Here is a 25,942-nt window from a genome sequence, read left to right on the forward strand (position 1 = left end):
CTGCCTGCTGCACTGTCCCCCCCCTCCCCCACTCCTTGCTGTCGCCCCTGACCTCCCTCCCTCCGGCCTCCCGCCCTCCCCCTTCCCCCCTTCCCAAAGCCTGGTGCCCACACCGCCGGCCCTGAGGGTACACTGGAGGCAGCTTGACGACACCACTTCGTCTCCGTGAAGACGCTGGTCGGCTCCCGCCCTTCGGCGGTGAACCTGGCGGGTGGAGAGAGAGTGAGCGCCGCGACGGCGACAACGCGCGGGGAACACTTTGTGCGCTGGAGAAATGTTCCTCTTACTGTCCCCCTTTCACCTTGTCGTGTGAGCGAGAGAAACAAATGGGCCCGGAGCAGTGTTCAAGGAAGGACGTCTGTGCGACTGTCTGCCAACGGCCCCGTTTCCAACCCCGTTTTTGTTTGGACAGGCAGCGTTTGTGACTGCATGCCCGTTGGCATGCTTTCGTTCATTCTTTTTTTTTTTTAACCTTCGCTCGTTTTGTGTCTGCCATTTTTGCTTCTGTTTTTTTTTTTTTTTTAAATTTGATATCTACAGTGCTTGTTCTTGCTGGTGTTTATCGCGTCATAATTTTGTGCATGTGCCATTTTCTTGCCTCCTCTGCTTCCTCTGACACTTAGCCTGTGCTTTTCTGGAGAAAGCATTCAAGCATGCTGTTTTAAAGCGCAGTTCTATTTTGTTTATCATTGTGCCCCTTCGTATTTTATACGTGACGTCGGCAGGTGTTCTACTTTTTGTAGCCTGCCTTAGCTTGTTTCTTTTATTAAGTGCGCCCGCAGTCTTGTGTGACATATTGCCCACATTCCTGCTTACTGGAGTTGTGAAATTGTGAAAATTTCTTGCAAGAGTGCTTAGTGTTAAAATGTTTTAAAAAAGCGAAGGTATTTTTTAAATGGCCCATTGGGTGAGAAAGGCGGCAGCGTCCAGTTTCTGTAAACTCTTATCGCCTGCGATGCAGTGTTTCGCTTTGCTTTGTTTTAAGTGACGAGTTTTCAGGGCTGAGCAGAGATATTCCGAAGGGTATGTTCCGATATATAGATGTGGAAATACATGTGGACGTCGAAAAGGCAAATACCGAGAGGAATCTTCACATAATGGGACAACTGGAAATACTTGATCAAACGTGGCAAAAAACTATGGAGGATAAAGGAATAACATTACTGAAATACTTCAAAGTGCAAAAGTATAAAAGAAGTCTACTGGTGCGAAAAGCTTTTCATTTATTCCTCTGGAAACATGTTGGCTTATTTGGGAACGTATCTGTAAGGAAAGGCTTGTGCCTAGCAAAATATCTCGGCAAGATGGGTCGTAAGTAATATTTCACCACTGCAGTATAACAACCTTTTAACTCTTTCGTTACCACGCCTATTCAAATCGATCACCGGTGATCGATGCTTTATATTGCCTATTTCAACATGTTGCAGTCATTTCCTGTACACCTAATGCGCTCCAGGGGTTAGTCTAGGCACTGCACTTTTAGAATCAGCTTAAATTTTCCCACACTGGTGACAGAGATTTTTGACTGTGTTTCTTGCGAGCTGATGTGCGTGTGTTCTTGCGAAAGGGCACGTGGCTGCTGGACTTGACAAAAGCATGCCGCTCATGGTTATGCTGCATTACCATCGAATTTTTGTGATCAAAAGGGTTCTAGCGAGTTAAATACGAAATTGTGTTGTCAGCTTTGTAATCCAACAGCGTTAAGAAGTGATAATTACCCGAAAATGACACCAGCTATTCACTAGTGAGCTTTGGTTTGGAGAAAAGGTAGCTTTATTCTGCCAAATCTTATTTCTGAAGGTCCCCGGCATCATGTTTTATTGGAACTCGTGTGGAACGAAAAAATCAGTGAGGCCGAACTTTGGCAATATAATGACCGGGAAACGCGACAGCCACAATGGTATTAAGGGATTTCTGTGCAAATACATCTCAATACAGTAGTGTAGGCGCTTGTATCTCTAAAGAGCTACCGCGGTAACTTCGTATCGCGATGAATCCCAACATTGTTTAAAGTTTATATGAGCTGTCGTCACCCTATTTGCGGATGCCCCAAATATTACAAAGCTACAATCTTTGTTAAAAGCAAAGCCGTCCTTACTGCTGTGCTGAAGGTAAGGCTCCAAGAACATTAGAAAGAGGTGGAGAAAGGTGGGGGAATAGAAACAAATTGCTTAATAAAGAGATGTGTGTGTTGTATGCAGAATTTCAGACCTTTTGTATGAACAGTAAGTAAACGTAAACTATATTTACAAGAAAGTAAACTCTGAGCTTAGTTAGGTTGTAAAGTGTGCACTATCAGCAGCAAAGAAAAATTTCTTGTGCTTAGTGCCGTAGTGCGTTTTCTACAGGGTACCCATGTAAAAAATGGCTGGTCAGAGCAGTTCAGCCGTCGTAGCCTATAACTGAGTGCCACGGCACGCAAAACTTACGTGCCCATTGCCCCGATATCAACCCGCTACCTATACCGCACACATGCTTTCGTTTTTCTCGGAACTGAACATTGCATAATTGCCGACCGGCAGCTCAAGTGCTAACGCTAGTTTAGCGCAGTGTGGAAGACTGATCAAGACGTTAATGCGCCTCGTGTCGTATACACACATATTTACAAGCTCAGAAGAATATTTTTGTATTGGTACTGATCAACGCCGTCGCCAACTGAACCGTCGCCTCGAGGCGTCGAGTGTTGCTCATCTATCTACTGGAACTAGGGTACATTTCTTGGTCATTGTTGTCCAAGCATGCCTGTATTTAAATTCTTGGCTTTACCGTCATCTGCTGGAGCGGCATCCTCGTATGTGCAACTCCTGGCAAAATGTTCGCTGTAGGGCATAGGTTGGCATGGCCTGTTCTGTGGCTGCCAGGTAATGCGTTGCGGGAGCTTCTGGTTTTACATTCCACACTTGCGTATGCGCAAAGAGTATGTTTAATTGTGGACATACGTAAACAGCCTCATTGGCAAACTGTTTTTCTACGGGAGAAGGTATATCATGCCAGTGTGTGAGCTGATTCCTTCTGGTTTCGTTTATTGGCAGAATGGGGGGTGGTCTCACAATGTAATGCTGAGTTGCGAAAAGGTGTTAAGACTGATATTTCTTCTTTTTTGTCTTTGACTACACTTTAAACCGTTCGAGCTTATGAATATCTTGTCTCTCCCCTTTGCTGTCAAACTAGCTTGGTGTACTGAAAATGGTCTCATTAATGCTGTTTCACAAACTGTGTCACTGTGTGCAATGACACCCACAATGTCTGGAATGACGTTTTAAAGGGCATCGTCTGGTTCAGAGTGGACACATTTCTACACTATTGGTTTCTTTTATTTGCTGTTCCAGAAGAATTCTGAGTAGTTTGTGAACTGCTAGGGGCTAGCGTCACAGTAGAAATTTTACGGGCAACAAAATATGGAGCTACTTTAGGGCAATTTTGGGCCGTCAAAAAAGGGGGGGGGGGGAATGGTGTAGAGGTGTGTCGACTCCCCTGATTGGCTGATGTGGAAGCCTCCTGCCTCCTCATTGGCTGGCGCCAGTTGTATGACTTCTCTATTGCTGCGGATGTGAAACGGGGCATAGATTGAGACGTTTTTCTTTCCATCGTCTTATACCCTACCACTCCTGGTTAACCTTTTTTGTGTGCTTCATGTTTAACAGCTTTGATGTTATTGTAGAGAGCGTTACGTCACTGTGGGCATTGTACGTCAGTTTGAGCGACTGTTTGTGTAACACTAACGTTTCCCTCCTCACATTATGTGGTTATTGTTTTGTGTGGACGTATCGAGTTGTACGGACATAAATGTTGAACCTTCAGCTTTCAAAAATTTTGAAGGAGTTTAACACCATACTTGCATGTTAACTCTGATCAGTGCTGTGAGAACTAATTCAAACTTCGAAAACACCTGTTTTTTTTTTTTTTTTTTGCTCACTTTTTTATGACAAGTTGCTGTGTTATTGCAAGTCATTACGGACTAAAGTGCCATGATATAGTACATTATATTTTTAGCAGTTTATTATGTTTGAGTCATCGTCACAGCACACAAGTCATACGTGCTCTTGGAGACGTCGAAATGTTGTTTGTGCAGAGCTTTGAAGACTCTCTGTAGTTCTGTTTGCGTTATAATGAGGACTGTCGCTTCAGACGAGATAGTGTGACGTAAGGCCTCAAGTGGCTTTAATATTTTTGGAAGTGTTGACACGGAAAGAAAGTGTGCTCAAGATGCTTTTTTTTTTTCCCTTCGTTCTTTTTATGTATTTGGAATAGAGTATCTACTACAGTGATGTTACAAGATGAAGTGTATGAGGATCGAGTTCTTCGAAGCAAGGAGCACTTTCAAAAGAAGAGAATGAGAAAGAAAAAAACGTGTTAGTATTTGGCCATATGAGGGTTATTGTTGTGCCGAGCTCTTTCCTTTCTGGAAGTTTACTAAATGCTGCTGATGCAATGATCATTTCACTTTCATTTTTTGTCACTTAAAAGGGCATTGGTTTATCTGTTTTCACATGAAGTGTTTGTATTGCATTCTTACAAAACTTTTCCATGTCATGGATAGCAATGCAAAGGAGTAAAAAGAGGCAAGAATTTATTGTCCATCAGTTCTTGCATTTCTTGCCGAGCGAGCGTGCAACTTGCTTCGAGTCACTTGTCCTCATTTCTTACGAGCTGAAAGTGGCGACACCACGTTCAGCAATTACGAGCTTTGATGTATGGCCACACGTATTGAGGGCCCTCATGTAAACGTAAAGTCGCTGCTAGTGTAAGTTTTGTTGCATATTCTGTTTGTTTGCTTTAGGTCATTATGCCTGCCGTTACTGTACTGTGGCTACTGCACCTTACGACCATTGTGCGTTTGCGCCGATCTTGTTACTGTCTGTTGTAACATCTGCCGTCCTGGGGCAAACCGCCCTGCGAATCATTATTATTATTATTATTACTGTTATTGTTCCGCGACTCTGAAGACTATCTGTGTAGTGTTAGTGTGGTGAGTTGTGCATAGTAGTACGCAAAATACACATGCGGATTTGCCAAAGCAGGAGGGTCTCCGTGTCGTTTGCTGTACTTCAGGCACTGCCGGGAAATGCCTGGGCAATCGACCGGAGGCCCTTCCCCTGTACATTTGCTTCTCTTTGTTGCGTTTTTTTTAAGAGTCTGTTGCAGAGTTGTTTCATTGTGCGTGGAGGTTATTTTCCTCTTTTGTTTCCTCCCCTCAATACATCTGCGTTGTACTTGCGAGTGGCGTCATCGTGTGCTTTGCTTTGTGGAAAGTCTCATGCGTTGAAAATAAATGGTTATGTTGACATGTCCCCTGGCAAGCAGCCTTCAATGACTTCATGCTGGAGCTGGCAGCCCTGTGCACTAGGGGGTGACCCCAAACTTGAAAAGCTGGTGCTTGTAACTTCAAAAAAGTCTGTGCACATGCTTTAAAACTTGTGAGTTTATTCACTACTTCCGTGCCCTGAGGAAAGCTGGGTGTTTGCAGCTTCAAAGGCACTTGCCTTATTTGAGTTGAAACGTCGCTAGCACTTGCTTTCTCTCGCATGGGCGGAACGTTTGGAAGTCCGGCTTTTACTGCTTGAAGCGTTTGAGAAATTCTTATGGTACGATGTCTCTTTGCAACCCGAGTGTGTTTGAGAGTTTTCTCGGGGGCTGGCAAAAGGGGTGCTTCTCTTAGAGGAAGCCCGGTGTGGATGAGGTCAACCAGTTGACTTCTGTTCTCTGCGAAAAGCAGCCGGCCAGTGTTGCGCAGTGATCCCTCTTCCACGGTCAGCACCAGACGCACGCACGTCTCGTCAGTGCCTTGAAGAGACCGGCGTGCGAACGCAGATGCTGCAAGTTTTTTCGGGAGCTTTTTCGGTGGCCACGACAGCAATGCGGGGTGCGATGCAACCCTCGGCGTCCTTAGCCGTCCTCTCCTTCTGGTACTGGTTCACCAACCCTTCTTGCCATGGAGCAGGTCAGAGTAAAAGTGTGCAACCACTTCACTATCTCTCTCTCTCTTTATCTTTCTCTATCTATCTCTACCTATCTCCCTTCTCATTCCTCCTCTGCCCATCACCCATACGTGCGTCGCAGAGCAAGCAAGTGTTAGCCGCAGCCGTGCGAAACAAACACCCATTCACGGAACACCCACACGCGACGTCCCAAAATGCTAACTGAGAGCGGCCCCAATCGGAAAGCCTTGTCATTGAGGGCGTGGCTTGTGTCCGCCCGAGACTCTTGCCGTTCGAGGGGGAGGTCAGGTGCTGTCGAGGGCGGGAGCGGCTGCCTCCTAACGGCCGTCCGTGTTGTTCTTGGTTCTTTTTGCCAGGGCGGGTCTGTCGGCAGCGCCTGACCTCGACTACAACCTGTGTGACATGGACCTTGCAGAGTTGGATGTCCCCGTTGATTTTTCCAGCATCAACGTTAGTGAGCTCGTCACCTACACTACCAAAGCTAACTGAGAGCTCCCCCACTCCGACAGGTGAGCTCAGGAAACTTCCTCCTCCTCTCTTGCCCTTCACACCTCCTTCTCACCGCTGCGGCCCACTAATGTACACCCCCCTCCGTCCCCACCTCATTTTCCCTCACCTTTTTTGCACATTCGCGTAGCAGTTGTAGTGTGTAGGAGGAGTCCCGCTGGCTGCAGTAGTGTTATGTTCCCAGACCCCTCGGGCTGAGACAACCTTTTGTTCTGCCACCCACTTGCTTGCTGCTGCACACGTGCACCCCTCCCCCACTTCTTTTCCTTCGTTTCTTGGACGCTTCTTTGGTTTCTCTGCACACCCTGGAGCATTTTGTGCAGTCTTGCCAAACGTGCTCTGCTTTAAAAGAGTTGTGACAGCAAATTCGTGTATTTCGGTTTTTTGGGTCCGATGTGTTCATACTACCCCGTAAATCATAACGCTCGAGTTAAGAGTGGCCAAAGTGCTGCCGATAAGGAATTACAGGGCCATTCATGGCATCAGTTTCGGTTTAGGCCGCTGAGAGCCTGGGAGCAAGCTTTGGGGCTCTATGGTGGCGGCCATGACATCACATTTCCTGTTCAAGCCAGAAGGCGACCTTTCAAGACGCCACTTCCCTTTATCTCAATTAGAGATTAGCGGTCTGAAACTGCCCAGAGTTGCAGCCGGTGGGGCGAAACAGGACAGGCGATGCCACAACTCCACCAAAACGTTTACTTTGTGCTGTTGGTTTCGTTTTGATTAGGTATTGTTTAGACTGGCAGGACGCTTCTACGTCGCACCCCTTTATCGGCGGTACTTGCGTCAAAGAGTGGCTGAGCCAGGGGTTTCTTCCGGGTCTCTCAAAACTGCGGCAATCATATCCATTTAAAATTGGTTCCAAGCGATGTTTGACGCCAGTAATCGTAAGAAGACAACTTGGCAGCTTTACGTAGCGAACCGCATTAGTTTTTAGAAATCAAACTTTGGTGGCAGTACTCATTTAAGTAGTGAGGTGCCCATGTGGAAGGGGTTAAGTGATGGTTTCGTGGGAGAATAGCATAACGGTTGAGAAAAGTGTTTGACTTTGAAATGAGCTGTAAAAGGGCAAAGCCATTTCATTCACTGTCTCAGTTACCCCATTTTTGCATGCAAACCACAGACCGCAACGTCTTGGTGCGTTTACAATGGCCCTGTTTTCGTCTTCATAGAATACTGCTGCATAAGTAGTTGGTCGTTGTAGTGGATATGGGTCATCGTTTTACCTTGTGCATAAAAAAGCAGGTTATGTTGTCGAAGGCATGGTGAGTAAAACTGCCGTGCAGGACAACCCTGGAACGTGAAACGGGATTGTGGGAATCTATCATTTAAACCAGTATTGCAAAAGTGTGTGCAGTCACTTGGTGCGCACATTTTAGCAGAGGCATAATGCTTTCTTTTCCTAGAAGTTCCTGGGAACTTTGCTCCAAGCTGTGACTCATGCCCAGTTGTGTAGGAATTGCTTTGCAGCATGCAACCACAGGGATGTGTGCATGTCTGCACAGTGACGTGCCTATATCTTCTCCTCCATCTGATGACACACTACTCTCAATAGCTACAGTTAGAGCCACTAAATAAGCCACGCGTAAGAGTAACGCCACTGATGCACGGCGGCAGCCATTTTGATACCTGATGCCAGGGTAGCCAGCTTAATGCGCCCTATTGCGGCTGACATTGGCAGGTGGAATTGGTTCAGGTGCCGTTTGGCAACCATGACAGCTGAGTTTACGTTTCGAAGATTTAGAGACAGTGTGTCGGTGCGTTAGGGTCAGGTTCGGTTATGTTAGCGTAGCTTATATAGTGGCTATAAGTTGCACTCGGCCGCTGTCGTTCTTTCCCAGTGGGAAGCGATGCAGGCGCTTTCCACCTTCCCGCCGGCTGAAACAGCCCAGTACAGGGCAGCACAGCATCGCTACATTGTCTGGGGGCTTAAAAACTCCCTCTAAACATATCATACAGCCACACTCTGCTCCGAAAATCACGACTTATCGAAGAGCGCGCGTGTGGCAACAGAGGCACCAAAATGTCGGCGCCCGTGGGTCTTCCGGGGTAAACAAATGTCTGGTGACGCGGTTCGACCAATGGCTGCTGCCAGCGGCATACAACAATGACAGAAAAGAGTGCCGATACTCTGAAACCTGATCTAGTGGCTCTAGCTACAGTCATCCCCGATTATGTAACATCCCTGTGGAAGTGCGCGAGCCACTAGTTGTACACATTCAGGTGTGGTGGCACTGTCCGCACTGCCATGAGGCATTCCTGGTTATGCAGTGGTGGTGCTAAGGGACACAAAGCCACAAGATGTGTGCATTCTAGGAGGACAACACTCCACCCCTTTCTCTCTGCAACAACGTGCTTATCTTCAGCACTGGTGGCACGCGTTCCCGGCTGCCTAATAGTCGTACAAAAATGCATGCAACCGCCGTTTGTGCCTATTGTAGTGTGGCAATGTAACATTTCCGTGTTTCTACGGTGACACGTTATTTTTTCCACCACCGTCAGTTGCTCCGTTTACATTTCAGCCACCACGTGAATGTGTGCACAGTTACCAGATGGGTGCATTCCAGCTCTACGACTTGATACAGCTTTTGTTGGGGGGGGAGGGGGATACGCAACTTCTTATTTGAGCATTGAGTTAGCACTACTTTCTTTATGGTGTGGTATGGGACTCTACATGGTGGTGCGCTACTTTCCCCACCTTCCACTGTTGTCAATTGCCCCGTTATCAAGGTGTCTAGCGACCGGGAAAACAGGGAAAAGTCAGGGAATTTTGCGCCACCGGGAAAAGTCAGGAAATTTTCAGGGAATTTTTCAATCAAGTAGTACCAGTCAGGGAAAACCATTTCGGGACCTGCCCACAGTTTCAGAATTGGGGAAACCAGTGTTGCGGGCCCCCAAGAAGTTGCCGAACGCAACACGTTCGCGCGCGACGAAAGCGTGAACCGCATGAAACGTTTTCTGGTTTTTCTGCAAGGCGCGCTGACGCCGCCGCGAAAACCACCCGCACGGTGCGTGCCGAGCGGCAGGCGCCGGCAACATGGCGGCTGCACCGGCCGCGGAGTAGTGCGGTTGCACCAACCAGAGCTCCAGTAACTCTGGCTCCAACAACCGCTTCTAACCGCTGTTTAAAATGCTGCTCAAGGCACAAATGCACTTGCTTGTGCAGGAAAGGAGCCGCCACAGGCACGAAATCGTCGACGCGGCCGTGAAAATATCGCGCACAAATCGCGTGCAGAAACTCGCCGTGCGGTTCACGCAGCTCAAAGCTGGTGCCCAAATCGCACGCACAACGCGCTTTTTTTTCCAGCGAATTTTAAAAGTCAGCGCTTTTTGGGAGCTAATCAATTACCTAATCAAAAAGGAACATGACATGGTTTAGCGTGAACCGCGTGGGGCGTTTTCTGCTCGCGAAAATGCGCCACGCACGTCACAGATGTCACAGACGCTCTGACGCTGCCGCGGAACCGCCTGCGCGCTGCTGCGTGCGGTGCTGCCAGCAGCGGAAACTTGGCGGCAGCTTCGACCGTAAAGTGGTGACGGGAGCTCGAGCGACCGCTTCTAAGCGCTCTCTAAAATGCCACACAAGGCACACACGAAGTTGCTTTTGAGATAAAGGAGCTTATAATGTGGGTGAAAACGGTACTATAAAACATCATCTGCGCCGCTAGTAAAAGCGCCCATGCAATACCTGCCGGGGTGGTAAGCCTAAACATCTGTGGCGGGGCCATCCGGCTGTCTCGAGAGTTTCAAAACTGCCGCCATAAGGCGTGCGGCTCTCCATTGGCGCAAGTCGGCAGGCTCCTCCCACTGCCTCGCGCGACGCGCATCATTTTCTGAGCGAGGCAGAAGCTGCCGCGCCCGAATCGCGTGCAAAACGCACCATGCGGTGCACGTTGCATGTCGAGCCACGTCAATAAAAAAAAAAAGCAACAGGTGCTCGCTGAAGCGCAACTTGAATCTTCTATCTTGCAAGAAGAAATAAACTCTCTGAAGCCGTAACAGAAGGCAAGCAAACCTCAAACTGAACAAACAAATTGAAGTTAATCAAAGTGCATTTTGAGAATTAGGGCACTTGCAACAAATGTGTTTTTCCTTATGATAGAATGTGTTTTGCATATGCTTTTTATATGCTTCACGGACCATTTCCACAGAATGGCACCTGTTGTATAGGTCAGGGAATTTCGTTTAAAATGGTCATGGAAAAGTCAGGGAAATTGAATTAGGCAATTTGCTAGACTCCCTGGTTATGTAACAGGAGCAGTAGTAGGCAAAGTACGTGGCTATGCAGTTTGTGCTGCCTAGTTTAAAGGAATACAGCTGGAGTGGAACTGTCAGTTTTGTCCTTTTCAAGTGTCCATTTCGAGCAAGCACTGATTGGCTGAAAGCAGATGTCCAGGTGCGACACAGCACATTCATTGGTCAGGGGCCTCGCTAGTACACCCACGTCACAACTGAAACAGATGCAAAATAGACATCTTCAAAATAGACACAGCTCCGTATTCTGCACCCGGTCTGTTCTGGTTTAGAATGTTAGCTAAGGATGGCTAGGACGATCGAAAGAGAAGTGTGGAAATGGCCACCGCAAGTGCATGCCAATCGTGGCGGCGGCGACACTCTGTCCGGGCACTTCCATTTGCACCTAGCACTGTCTAGTGGTTAGCTTTTAACACTGTTGCAATTTTCTTCATTAACTGCTAAAATGAGCTGGCTGTTCGGCCTCTTTGGTCCAGTGGGGTAGTGAGCGGCTTCTGATGCTTACTTACATCATGGGTTTCAGCCCCTGCAGTTCGATGTTTTCTCTATTTTCGGGATTCTTTTTTATAAATTATTGGAAAAAAAGGGCCTTTTATATCATTTTAGGTGCAGAGAGGATCCTGTCACCACGTTTAGAGTTCTGCATTTCACCAAAAGTGCCTGGTCTGCGCCGACTTGGAAGCGTAATGTTGCGTGGTGGAGCACAGTGTGCGCAGTGTTTTTTGGATGTGCACGTGTCACAGAGCAGTTATGCAGCTATGTAACCAGCTGCATAACTGCTCAGCGTAGCTCTGCATAACTCTGCATAACCAGCTGCATAATGGCTGGCTAATAACCCAGAGTTCTGAATTATGTTAAGAACCTGCATAGATGGGCGGGGACGTTTGGGGATGGTAACGAAAGAAATTGACATTCGTTGTGGCTAGAACAACCACGAGATAGTGTGCGACAGTGTCGTACATTCTCGCTTATAAGGCGCGATCCAGTGCCTCCCGGCAGGCATGTGCCGCTCTGTGGGTTATGCCACACCAACAAATTGGTCGGCTTCAGAGTAGGCACACAAGATTTCGAACACGGGCCCAGGCTTCCCATAAAGTGGGGACAATGTCTTACTGCAGGTATTATCTGCTTCATGGGCTTGTGTCATTTCACTAGAATAACAGCACAGCAACTGTGGAGTATGTGTCGGCCTAGGCCTAACGTTCTGCTTGAGGCCTTGCGATGTCGGCTGGTACCCACAGCTTGACGTACTAAGAGTACCGTTTGATACTGCTCCTGATACGGATTCACGACGCTAGACCTCAAAGTGGGACGTCTGGCCTTGCGGCGTATGTTTGGGCCTAATGTTGGGTAGCCTTTGAGTTGAGCCTTGCAACATGCCGGGAAACGTCATGCTCGTTCGTCGTGCTCGGGTACAGTTGACAAGGTTAAATTCAGAGCATTGCGTTACACTTACATGGGGCCATCGCATGTGTGCATTGTCCCTCCCTCTGCTGTGGATCAACACTCACGCAAGCGAGTTATAAGCTGGAATATACGGGTGGCTTAACAAAGGAGACTTCCTAAATGAGGCTTCACAGAACAGGCTTCACGGAACATGTTTCATAAATTGAAACTGGCAGAGGTAGGGTAATAGTGCTTCCACACTACAAAGGGAAACGATAGGTAATCACGCGGCACTCAGTGTGTAAGTACTCATCTAGGGCCACGACCACCTTTTGTGCTGAGGTCCTGTAGTTCAAAGCAAAGGGGCTCAAAAGCTGCACCATCAGAAGACGGTTGTGCTTTCTGTGCAAAATGGGGGCAGCTGTCATCGTAGCTTCTCTTGACTATTGTTTGAATGATAGGGCAGCCACGCTTTTTATGGGCTAGAACTTTCCTGGCCTTTGGTCAGTTTAAAGATTACAGGCCACAGGAGGAGAGTTGGCGAATGACCTTTGATTCCGCTAATAAGCGCGCATCTGTGCACGGCTGAAGTATCGGGGGAGATGGGTGCAGTGCACATGCAGACTGCCTCCTTTTGCACAGAAACAAATTTCTGTGGTGTATTAATTCCTTGGCCAATTCCGGGCTTGAGTTGTCGCATGTGGGTAGCCTTTTAACGGTGGCAGGTGCCTAAGAAGCAATCACGGTTTGTAACCCTCGCTCACTACCAAGGGTCCTATGCAGCAACAATGAAACGCGCAGAAAGTTGTTGGCAGCTACAATGAAATTCACAGAAAATCGTTTGGCAGAGCCAAACAGTTGAACTTGTGAAAGTCTGAGCAAAGCTTTTGGCAAGGAAAATTAAAATTTGTCGCAATACTCAAGCACATACTTCCACTGATACGCATTGATGCATGGGCCAGCCTTCCTCCACGCACCTGGCAGGGAGTGGTTGTTGTAGATAAATCGCTAGAGCGTTGTGCTGCTGAGCATGAGGTTGCGGGTTCGATTCCCGGCCGTGGCAGCCGCTTTTCTGATGGAGGCGAAATGCAAAAACGCCCGTGTGTTCGAGATTTCAGCGCACGTTAAAGATCCCCTGGTGGTCAAAACTAATCTGGAGCCCTCCACTACAGCACGCCTCATCGCCTGCATTGCGTCAGCGCGTTAAACCCTACAATCAATCAATCGTCGAGAAAAAAAAGTAGGCTTGCCTCCCTCGTGCCCTGTTTATCATGAGCTCGTACGATTAAAAGCATCATCAGGAGGTGCCTCGGCGGCTCATCCCTTTCTCACCAGGCACCCTATTAGGTTTCGTACATGTCCTTGAAAACCTTGAAAACCCTCGAAATTAAAAATCGAGTTTTCAAGGGCCTTGAAAGCCTGGAATTTTTTTTCTTTTTGAAAACCCTTGATTTTCTTGCGCAACAAAGAGGTGACCCAACTATGTGACCGGGTTTTCGTGGCTTGTATCAGTGTGGCCCTGCACACTCCCCATCCAAAACATGCTTTCTACAATTTAAAGTGAGCTTGGGAGCACAGGCATGCCGCTTTATATGATCGCTCTTTCGGAACGAAATCCCTGCGTCGGACGGGGCAGAAATTAGCATAGGTCCCCTTCCAATTTTCTATACTGCTTTCTGCATTGCCTCATCCTGTTATTAATGTTAGATAACTTCCCGTTGCTGTGCCCCGCCACAGCTATGCCCCACTACATTTCGAAAACGAATGGTGCTGACACTCCAGGGCGAAACAAAAATGAGCACTGTGAGAACACAGTGCATCTAGCTACTAAGCTTTACTGGAATATTTTAATTTGACGGGTGTGATGGTGGGCAGAGCCAGTGGAGTCATCAATGCCCCTTATTAATTAAAGCATAAATTTTGGGAATAAGAATGGCAGGGGTATCAAGTTATGTTCCTCGCTATTCGCGACGGTGTATTAAGAGCATTTGCGGAGCTCTTAATACACCGTCATTGATACACCGGGTAGATGAGCATTATGTAAGAATACTAGAGGATATCTACAATGGGTCTACAGCTACCATCATCCTCCATAGGGAGAGCAGTAAAATACCTATAAGGAAGGGTGTCAGACAAGGAGACACAATCTCTCCAATGTTATTCACAGCATGCTTACAAGAAGTAATCAGAACGTTGGATTGGGAACAGGTGGGAGTAAGGGTTAATGGAGAATACCTCAGTAATCTCAGATTTGCTGATGACGTTGCCTTGCTAAGTAACTCGGGGGACGAATTGCAAAGCATGCTTTCCGCACTGGGCGAACAGAGTAAAACCGTGGGCCTGAAAATTAATATGCAGAAAGCTAAAGTAATGATCAATAACCTCGGGACAGCACAGCAGTTTGAGATAGGTGGCGAGGCAGTGGAAGTGGTAAGCGAATAAATCTACTTAGGCCAAGTTGTGACCCCAGATCCCAACCATGAGGCAGAGATAATTAGAAGGATCAGAATGGGGTGGGGTGCATATGGCAGACATTCTCAGATAATGAATAGCAGCCTACCATTGTCGCTGAAGAAGAAAGTGTATGACAGCTGCATCTTACCGGTACTCACCTACAAGGCAGAAACTTGGAGGCTCACTAAGAGGGTTCAACTTAAATTGAGAACGACTCAGCGGGCAATGGAGCGGAAAATGATAGGTGTAACATTAAGGGACAAGAAGAGAGCGGAGTGGGTCAGGGAGCAAACTGGTGTTAAAGACATATTAGTAGAAATTAAGAAGAAATGGACGTGGGCAGGGCATGTAATGTGAAGGCAAGATAACCGCTGGTCATTAAAGGGGCACTGACACAAAATTTTGAAGGCGAGATAACGTCGGAGATAGATTGGTGGGAACACATATACATCATCTGCAAAATATCAGCGGCGAATACAGCCTAGAACATATTTAAAATCAATTTTGAAGTGTGCGAAACGCAACCGAGCAGCCAGCAGAGGACCACGCGCAATTGTAAATAAACAACATCCAAACACGTCACGAGTTTGTGTTTGCCGCTTCCGCACTACCGGTGTTTTACGCGGGCTCGCCCGGCTCGCCGCTCCAATCGGAGGGCCGGAGGGCGGAGCTTCTGCTCTCGAGAACGAACGACCCGATCGTTGGCGGCGGAGGCGCCGTGATTTCGTCAGCTAATCGGGCAGCTGGCCGCGACCAAAGTTCTACAGCGATTCCAGGCACTCTGTTTCTATTACTGTTTATTACCATTGGATGCGAAAACGCGCCGGAGGCACGAAAAGCCCACTGAGCTAGCCGCACGGTCGCTGTGCAGGCGGCGGCCACGGCCGCGAAGTGGCCCAGGCCGGCGCAGGTAGCTCGAGTGATAGCTTGTTACCGCTGCACGAAATTGTCCCCAAGTCACGATAGTGGCTTAAATGAGAAAGGAGTTAATGATGCGATGGCGGGTTGCATTAAAAATTGTCATCTGCACCGCTTACGAGAGCGGCACTCGAATATCCGCCGCAGTGCTTAGCCGAACACATCTGTAGGCGGACCTGTAGGCAGACCGGCCGGCTGCTCCCAGCGCGCGTCTTGCCACCCACCGCCTCGAGCGTCGCGCGTCGTTCTTTAGCCGCGGTAGCATTTGCACTCGCAGCGCCTGCGCCACATCCACGGTCGCTTTTTAATCAAGCGCCTCACGAGATCAGTACGTGGGGGCATTCGCAGAAACTGCCGTCGATGCGGATTCGACAGTGCTACGGCGGCTCTGCTCTGTGATATCCCTCCGACGATCACGTGGTCAGCTTTGTTCACACAAAATCCACAAAATCCATCGTTTCGCGGCACTCGCTGAAACCGAAACTGCGTCTGGCCGCATTTAAAATCCCTCTAATTTAACAACCGTCGCACGCTGAAGCAAATGAGGTTTCTACAGGTTATAAGTAGGTCACTAGCTACTTATCGCAACGAAAAAAACAAGATGCTAAATTTTTGTGTCAGTGCCCCTTTAAGGGTAACAGAGTGGATCCCTAGAGAAGGCAAGCGTTGCAGGGGGCGGCAGAAAGTTAGATGGGCAGATGAGATCAAGAAGTTTGCGGGGATAAATTGGTCACAGTTGGCACAGGACCGAGGTAATTGGAGAATAATGGGAGAGGCCTTTGCCCTGCAGTGGGCGTAGATAGGCTGGTGATGATGGTGATGATGATGGTGATGATGATGATGCAGAGCTCGACAAAATTCAAGATGGCATGGCTTTTGTAAAGCTCCCTCAGTATTACTGTGGGTGGGGGTAAAATTGTCCACTTCCAAGGGGCAGAGATGTTCCAAAGATTTTTCTTTGGGTCCTTTTTTTTTTTGTAAAGAAGCGTGTGAGAACTAGTGTTCAGCGTGTGAAAACTAGTGAAACGTTAGTACTCGTGCTCCTCTGCGCCCTTGAAAATGCCTTCGGAGGGCCTTGAAAGTCCTTGAATATCCTTGAATTCTTGTCCATGAATCCTGTACGAACCCGTCCTATGTGCACCTTTGCTGCTCTAATTCATCACTGTTTACTCTTGTGAGATCCCAGGACTGTCATGTGCAAGGGATCTGTTGTACTATGCAGGAAAGTGAGAGTTTCATGGCAGTGTCGCACCAAAATACACTAGCCTCGTACGGTCTGATTTCACAATATAGCCAGCATTATTGGGTGTGGCTTAGAGTGCTCCGATTTTGGCAGCCTTCATCTGACCGAAAAGCAGGCAATGACAGCCATTGATGCTGTGCGGGAATCATATTAAGACTTTCTATAAGGCTGTTAAGCGCGTTCATCAAAGGTTTTTCAGTTAACGTAAGCAAAACCAGCACTGCTGTTGTTTGCAGGGGCGATTTCTCTCTCTCTCTCTCTCTCTCTCTCTCTCTCTCTCTCTCTCTCTCTCTCTCTCTCTCTCTCTCTCTCTCTCTCTCTCTCTCTCTCTCTCTCTCTCTCTCAGCTGATTTTGCACCGGATGTAACTGCGTTTAATTTTTTTTTTTTTTTGTGTAGGAGCACCTCATTGTACTTTAGGGTTTGCAGCAGTGATTCTGTAGCATTGTAGCAGTGTTGTTGTGAGCATTACCTCTCCAAGTGCACGTAATAGAGCTAATGGATTTTTTTTTATTTTTCTTCGTCTTACAGAGGGGACCTTGGTACTAACCAAACGTTGTTGGCTTGGGACGCCACGTATTTGGGAGCCTCATAGGCGAGGCGTTGGATCTTTGTGTTTTTATCCCTCAAGCATGTGTGTAGTTCACATTCCGCCTCCATTGCAATGCGTCCTCCTGGCTATATGCTGTGCACCCACCACTCTACAGTTCACAGCTGGAACTGCACTGGAACAGTAGTCCCATCGAAACTGCCAGCTTGTCAACCATCCTCAAGTCTTCAAAGAAGTGTGTTCCCGCTGCCCATGCCGTTTGATGATCGGAGCCGCTGGCACTAGAATTGTTTCTTCCGAATCATGAGCATTGTTTTGGTTTCATCGTTATTTGTGATCTCTGCTTCGCTCGACGTTTTTTTGAAACTGCGAGCTGGCCTCAGGTTCAGGGCATTGTGAAGTTGTGTTGCTGGCACTTTTGCACTTTAGCCCTGTCTCTCTAGCTTTCCAGCCGAACTGTACTAAGTGATGGAAGCTGTGTGTCAACCACGGCGAAGTTTTGATTGGTTGACAGCGTGTATCAGCGTATTATTTGTGGCAGGCAATGTGCAGGCTAAATAGCGGGTGATAGCAGAAGGCATGTTTAGATCTGTGAAACTAATGTTAACACACACGCACTCGCGTGCCTGCAATAGCAGAGGCTTGCATAAAAACTACAATTTCTCTGGACTAATGCGAGGCTATTTTTTTTATTATTTGCTGTTGCACTCGTCACAGCTGAGTCGTCATTCTGTTTACTCAGCCGTACAGCACCGGAAGTTGGCCGATCATGTCTGCTAGGCTGATGTTTGATCTGACCAGTTCCCTATTTTAGCGTTATTCATTTTCGTTGAACGAAAAACCCTTTGGACAAGATATACATTAATGAGAAGACAAGATTGTACTACTATCTAATAGCAATAGCATTAAGTTAGCACCTAACCAGAAGGGCTGTTGAAATTAGAAGTTTTTAAAGGCCATGAAGGTGTAGATACGCTTATTCCATCAATTCGTCTTGAGTGAAATGTGTGTATTAATATATGGTCAGCGGCATCATTGGTTTATTAACCATGACCACATCAGCTAGTATTTTCTGAAATGGCTTTCTGGCACTTGCTTTAACAGTCAGCGGTGACTTGTAGCGGTGTTGTAGACTGAGGAACAGCATTTTTCTCTCTGTTGTACCACCAACTGTCCGTACGGCAGGCATCATCATTGTTGGAGGGTATAATGTGTCAGCCTGACACTAGCCTGGAAGGTTTGTGCAGAGCGCATAGAGGGGTGAGCTGTGGTTGGGACTTCGTTCCGTTCTGTTAAGGTTTGGTGCGGTGCAGAAAAATGGGATGTGTGATGAAGTGTGCAATACATCATCAAACTGAGACTGCACCCAGCTCAACCCTCTCTGTGTGTAATATGAGGTCGTGTGGAACACAAGTCGGGTGGTACATACGTAGGCGTGACGTCTTGAACTTTCTAAGTTATTTGTCTCATGCGAGGGTACTGTGAACGTGTTGGAAGGGCCATGTTTCGCTGGCATCCTTAGGTGTGTCATGAGCCGTGAATCTGATAGAACACGTGTTGCACTTCAGTCGTGAGGCAATGTTGCTTTGCTAAAATACTTGAGCAAGAATGCCTGACTGCGCTCAAGGCATCTTCCTATACTGTTGCTCTGACTCGCTGTGACGACAGTCGAGGAACTTGAGAACTCATGCTTTGAACTCATGCTATTGTGAAAAGTTTGAAATGCTTGACGAAGCCAAAGAAAAGGCTTGCTTTCTTAAAAGCTAAACTGCTGAAAGCTTGACTGAGCAGTTTTGCATAATGTGAATGGCTTGGAAAAAATTTTGTGAACATTATACGTGTTCCTTTTCTTCCTTTCTGTGGTTCATTTCATACTTGCAACATTTTTGAGTTGCACATCAAAGTTTTTCCTCGTCATCCTCCTACCCACCTGTTTATGCCATGCTTTGGAAGGATGTCCTGACAGGATGTCTCTTAACACTGCACAGGCCCACTACCCCACCCCCCTGTTTGAAGTGCAGAGCACCTTAGGGGCTTGCTTGCTGGACCCAAGTAGAGCCACATGACGTTCCGTCGTCGCGGCGTAACCCAGAGGCTTCGCAAGCCAAGCGGTTTGTATAGTCATAAGCGTTCGAAACTCTCAAACCGCTGGCGCTTGTCGTACATCTCCCCGTTGTTTAGCGCAAAGAAAACTGCAGGTACATTTGAGGCAAAATCTGCGTATATAACCGGCAGCCCCCACGTTCACTTAGTTAGGAACGCTTGTTGGTTTGGTTTTTGCAATAGTAAGCGAAAAAAGTGGCAGTGCAACGTCTGCACATGAGACGAAAATCAAGCACGAAAAGAACACAACTCCCGCTGGCGCAGTTTCAGGCAGGGGGCGGGCGAGCACTGCAAAGGCGGGAATTTTGAATTGCATTGGGTGGTAGCAGTGAGCGGATAACGGCGCTACAGCCCATTATGGCGAATCACTGATCTGCACTTCCGACAGATTTCACATTGAGTGGAACGGCTTTAATATTTTTGGACATGTGTGCTCTTAAACTTCATTCATTACATCTTTTTTCACATTGTTTTACGCCTTTTCTCCGGCAAGTTTGTTGTGGTGTGCCTTGTTTGTTGGTTGTCCTGTAGATAGGAGAGTTAGTGTTTTGGTTGGTGTGTTTTTTTGTGTGCGGGCGCGTGGTATGTGTTCAAAGGTTTTGCTGCAGGGCCTGCAGACAGAATTTATGGTGCAGACTTCTTTGTGTTCCTTCTTTCTCTTGCTTGTATTTCGGACATTTGTCACCTTGTGTTCATCTATGATTTGGTGGGAGAGAAACTCTTGGTTTATGATTTAATGTGGAAGGCCTTCTTGTTATGTTTTGCGCTTCTGGAAAGTGTTCATCCTGGACTAGGGACACCAGACGCCCATCTTGGCAAACGAACTGTGTGCTCTCTACAATAAAGTTCATTACTACTACTACCAAAGCCTTCAAAAACCTCAGTTTCACTGAGCGTGGTGGCACTTTATTGAGTGCAGTTTATGAGACCGCTAGCAGCTGGCACCCAACTTCATATAATTTTTTATTTTCCTGGTAAAAGCAATCATCTTGGAAATGTCTGTTGAGCTTATTTCAGCCATGTGGAAAAGAAACGGTCGGGCTGTATTTATCACGTTCAATGCTTTGCTTGTTTCGTACAAACCAAAATGACCAGTCTATTTGCAAACCGATAGGAGCAACAGCTAACACAGTTAAAGAAATGCTGAAATGAGATGCTGACATTGTCAAATTAGTACCTTACTAGTTTAAAGCTACTGCTTACACACGAACTAAGGCTCTTGACTTCTGCTAAACAGGCGTGTTATGAACTGCATGGGTTAATTCTATGAACTCACTTCAGTGACCTTTTGAAAGAGATGCGTACTACAGAGTTGTAAGCAGTTATTGTTGGATAGGCGTGCCTAGGGAGCAACATGCCACCACAGGCTCAGTGCATGGCTTGCTTTACCAATCAAAGATGTAATGCACACAACAACGGAGAACATGTTTCGCTACTTCAACTCGTCTGGAATGGTCGGGAGTAAAAATGCCTCCCTTTGCTCCATCAATCGATACACCGCATTCATTGTCTGCTCATCCTTGTCATTACTCTCATCTATAATCAACAAACTGCGTATGTATTTAGATTTTTGTACAAGTAAACAGGTAACTGCCCTTGGGCACTGAACTCTCTCATCGCACTCCAGCACTACAGACCTTGGATTAGTGAGCACGTCGACCACTTGTTGATAACAGTAGGCCTTACGAAGCAAAGATCACCAGGTGTTTGTCAATTTTTCCCGTGCTGCCACCGTGTTTGAAGCACGGGTTTTTTTGATGTGATGAAATGAGGAACAAACCTCCTAATCTTGCACACTGTGTGTAGATTATTTCCTTCTTTTGCACTTCTATAACATTGCCACGGTAGCCGTTGCAAGTTGTGTGTAAGAAAGATTTTTTAAAAAGTTATTAGGTCCTCCTGCATCCTTTGTAAACGGGGTGTGTTGGAACACTGTGGTCATCCTTGGCATCGATGCTGTTCTTGCACTTTTCTTAGATAACTTTCATTTGCACATGTAGTGTTGCCTGTTTAATGACTCGAGCCAGGGCTCTGGCTTTGGAGGTTGGACTCCGGTGCAGGTTTTTGGACTCCGGACTCCGGTGCGTGTTTTAGACTCCGGACTCCGGTCCGGTTGGACTCCGGTGCGTGTCTTTGTGGAATGAAGGCTGGTGATTCATCAGACTACTTTGCAGTAGTGTAGGCTTGATTCCGGGGTGCAGATTTATTTCGGGAACAGTGCAGGTTAGTTTTTCCCCATTGCCTGTTCATTCTCAAAACAAAAATGCCTGTGTATGAAGTATCTCTCTGGGCGTTAACAGAATCCAGGGTAGTTTAATGCTTTGCTTTGCATGGTTTACAGTGTCAACGCTTCAAACTCTAAAAAGTTTTATTTAAATGTGTATTGAATATCATTAAATGTAATGCTATCAGCTAAATTTTTTGACTATCCCTTGCGATCACTTGCTGAACTGGACTGCATTAGTTAGCCACAGCTCACTTGCCTCAACAGTTAGTGTAGTGCCTCACTATGTCCGAAATTTCTGTAAACAAGCCTGACATCGATTAATTGGAATCTACAGCAATTTAGGTGTCGCAGTTTTTGTTTGCGAGGGCATTCAGTATATAACGCTGCCACAGACATGTAATGTTGCTTTAATCGTTTTGAAAAACGAAAATTGTTTGTCAGGGTTCAGGAGACAACTGATGAGGCACAACTTGGTGTTAAATGTGCAAGGACAATGCAAAGCACGCCACGTTGAAGTAAAAGAATGGGCACGTTTGATTTAGCGAGGTTGTCCTTTTAATCATCTCTATTCAGATGGAAAAACACTGTGCTCTGTTTAGAATAGATTGCTCGTAGCGTGTAAAACCGACTTGTTTTCAGTGCGGTTTTCGCAGTTCGACGGGTAGGGCCCCATGAAGAACTTCAGTGGGGCGAAGCGTATAATTTTCCAAAGACCTTTTCTTATAAAAGGCACCTTAAGTGGGACTGTCATCGGCAACTCTTGTCAATTTGATTGGAATGCTACGATAGTGTCTTGGCCATTTTATTCAGTTAATGTTTTCTAGTTCAAAGGAAACAAGACGTTTCACATGTATTTACCCCCTCATAAAATACTGACCATGTAGCAGCGTCTCAACTTTACATTGGTAGTGCTGAAACAGTTGAAGTAAAAATGAAAATAAAACCTAAATCTGTGTCCCTCTGTTTAGAGTAATATGAAATGGGGTCTACTTTTACGCCTTAATAAGGAGCTTGTTTTTTTTTTCTTTTTTTCTCGTGCATTTGACTAGGTACGGGCACATAGAGAAAACTGCTCACTTTCAAAGTAATTCAACATGCGTGACCTTAAATGTTTGTGTTTGTGGTGGCTACAAATAAGGGCAGTGGTGATGGCTGAAGCAGCAAGGGTGGACATAAATTAGAGAACATATCTGTTTTCCAGGACTGCGGACTGGGATGTAGAAAACTGTTTAGGTGACGGCAGTATTTGTGGTCAGGTGGTGCGCACTAAGTTAGTTGCTTAATTTTGCTGCGTGTTAACTCTTTGTGCAAGCAAATGAGTAACCAAACCAAAGTGCTGTTGTCGTAAAAATAACTGACAGCAATCTTCTTTATAATAATTAGCTGTTTTCTTAGACCTTTTGCAGTAGTATTGAGGCTACTCATTCAGTGTGCAGGACAACTTAAAAAAAAATTTTGAAGATCAAATATAGGATTTGTAAGGCTCTTAACCTACATTTCAGCTGTATGGAGTCTGCCATGGTAAAGAGAGTTGGATTAGTTTAGCTCACCTGGGTATCTGTGAATATTGCACTGAAGTCTTGTACGTGTAGGTACTTTGTTCTTCCACCCGTAAAAAATAAGCCAAACTCGCATGACAGCGAGATAGTGCACTTTACTGAGTCCACCAAAGGGTTTGCGTGTAACTCTATGGTACACATTTTCTGCCTGTGCGTCTAATTATGCTCTTACTAATACCGGTGACCGTTTGTCTATTTGCCATAGCCTCAGGCTGTAGAGTTTAATGCTTACCCATTACTTTACAGCATGCTTCTGCCTAGGACTCTACAATTTTAAAATTCCTTGTGTGTGATTGTAAATAAGGGTTAAAAACAGCAGTAACCGAAGGAGGCACTATAACAGCACACATGCTTAAAACAGATATGTGTCTCGTACGTATGTCCTACAAGTGTGAGGTGTCTGCAGTGTATTTTTGTCGTAAGATCCTTCGAAAACTGCGAAATGATGCTTTCTCCGAATTGCGGGGCTGACGTTGTCTCACCACTACCACCAAACACAACTGCGCTACTGAGAAGTGGTCTGGTTTCGTTTGGCAAACGCTGCAAGTGGTCGTCAATAAAGAAAAGCCCCCATTTGACGGGTCGAGTTTACTGTACAGTGCACAAATAAATTAACGTGAGAAGCAGACACAAGCCGTGTTAATTCTGAATACTACATGTGGTTCAGCAGCTTATTGCATATCGGCAGTAACTGGAAGCGATGAGATATCACTTCATTTTGGTAGTAATAATTTTGCTTTGAACGTAAGGATAGGGCCACTGTTGTTTCTATACTGGCATCTTTTAAGAGCTTGACGGTGGAATTTCGGTGTTCTAGAAACTGCACAAGTGTGCTTTGATTCTAGTGGCTTTGTGAATTTTCCCCAGGATGTTATGCGATTTCACACTTCTCATGCAACAATTCTACGCGAGCGACTTTTTTTCTATTATTGCTATTTGTAAAGGGGCCAGAGGTCCGCGTGAAAGTGCTCAAGCAAAATAAGGGACTGGTAACTATCACTCTCAAGTAGCACCGTTTGCTACAGATCAGTGAGAAGGAGGCTTAATTAACTAGAGTAGCATTCACTTAGTGTGTAAAAGCTGCAGCGTGTGGAATGCAGGGAAGTTTGGAAAAAGTGCACACACTGAACGCGCAACAATTCGACGTCCAGACATTGGTGTTCAAGGGGATTCGTGGAAGGAGGCCTCTTTTATGGACTTCAGTGGAAGCAAACTTTCGTCACGACTACTAGCGCGTTGTCACATTAATAAAAATTTAGTATGCCCCCGTATTTGTTTCGATATGGAACGATCGTATTTCTACGAAAGAGAAAAGCTTGCAAGAGGGTTGAAGTGGTTGGTGGACATAGCTCAGCACGGCAGTGAGTGAGAGGATCAATAATCACTGCGCCTTTCTTTTCAGCAGGCAAGGTGGTGCTAGCGCAGTGTTAGGTATTTCTGATGGGAGCCGGGTGTGTTGTAGGGTTGTGGGGAGCTAATTTTGTGGCTCGCATTTGGGCAGCATGAACGAAAGGAAAACAATCAGGAACACATGGTAGCACTGTTTGTGTAGAGGAAATAGGTGTGCACACCTCTGGTCCATTCTTAGTAAGCGTGCAGTGGCCGTTTTCGCGTTGGCAGAAGTGGTTGTATTTGCTACAGCACATTTTGAAGAATGTGCGCCAGTAGTTCTTTGTTGTTCTTTTTTTGCACAAGGAAGAAAAACTTTTTCTCCTCACTCAGCGGTCTAAGTCATAGTAGTGTGGATTGCAACATTTGTATTTGTTTTTGCTGGTTATGTTGAGAGTGTGAATGTGGAAGGATTGTGCATTTGGAAAAACTTTATCTGTGTGGTATCTGCTGCTATATTTTTGCTGGACGTGCAACACTCCACAAATCTGGAACACTAAAAAATATTAAAAAAAAAACGGATGCTGTTTGCGTGGTCACACATTTCTCTGAAGATTTATCAGTTGCTGTTAGCACATTGCTCCTCTGCTATGCTAAGCTGCATGCGTTTAACGCCTAAGTGCGCTCGAAATGCCTTGCCCGTATGCAACCACGGCATCATGAAGGTTATACTTAAAGCTGCCAATCAATGTCTTGTAGACTTTTTTTTTTGTTCGACAGCGCAGGCTAGAGTCTATTTCAAATCGCTTCTAGATCAGTTTCTGAGTGCATCCATTGAGGAGCTGCTTGTGCCAAGGCAGAAAGGAGTACCCAAATAAGGAAGCAAGGGAGCATCCATATTAACATTGGCTTCTCGCAATTGAGTAGTGCACGTTTGCAACAGATAAACCTTGAAGTATGTGTGCTCGCAACCCTGGCCTATATAAAAAAACACATGCAGCTTGCACAAATGCAACTGTCCGCAGAATCCAGCAGAGGGTGCTAATTGAATGAAAAGCAAGTTAAAACGAAAGTAACGGAAATCTATTGTGGGCGAGCTCACAGCTGGTGGCGCCACCTTTGCGTCTTGTCCTGTTCCCCCGTATCTGTTTCCCATTGTCTGTTGTCGTCTGGCTTGCATTGCAGACGTCTCGCACAAGCGTGTGATAGACAAGGGGCGATGGAAGCTTCTGCGTTGACATTCACGCCAGTCTCAGACACCTCATGCTTACGTTTTGCGAAAAACGAAGGGCTCATTTTGATTGAAGTACAAAGCAGATTGTTTTTTTTTTCTTTCTCTTGTGTGTGTCTAATATTTTGTTTCGATGTAACGGTCCTTCTTTCTCACACTTCCGTTTCTTCGGTCACGTGTGTGTGCCTCATTTTTGCGTCAAATTGTCCTTTTTTCCTGCAGATTAAAAGTTGGTTGATTGAA

General features: G+C 46.3%; 1 protein-coding gene across 6 annotated transcripts in view; it reads left to right on the forward strand.

The window, feature by feature from the left end:
• The window catches only part of Stat92e (Signal transducer and transcription activator Stat92E), a 158,529-nt gene extending 132,587 nt beyond the window's left edge, over positions 1-25,942 (forward strand). For 4 of the 6 annotated variants that reach the window (XM_077707421.1, XM_077707416.1, XM_077707417.1 and 1 more), the window contains 2 exons: positions 6,296-6,448; positions 17,232-25,942. In XM_077707421.1, the coding sequence (XP_077563547.1) occupies positions 6,296-6,428 (133 nt within the window). In that variant the 3' untranslated portion in view covers positions 6,429-6,448; positions 17,232-25,942. Of the gene's footprint in view, positions 1-99; positions 5,301-6,295; positions 6,449-17,231 lie in introns of those variants that run through there. The other 2 variants (XM_077707419.1, XM_077707418.1) reach the window with 2 other exon arrangements.

Source organism: Haemaphysalis longicornis, unplaced genomic scaffold (genome assembly GCF_048455015.1).
Source record: "Haemaphysalis longicornis isolate Haplotype H1 unplaced genomic scaffold, Haemaphysalis longicornis Haplotype H1 scaffold_4, whole genome shotgun sequence".
Classification (NCBI taxonomy): domain Eukaryota; kingdom Metazoa; phylum Arthropoda; class Arachnida; order Ixodida; family Ixodidae; genus Haemaphysalis; species Haemaphysalis longicornis.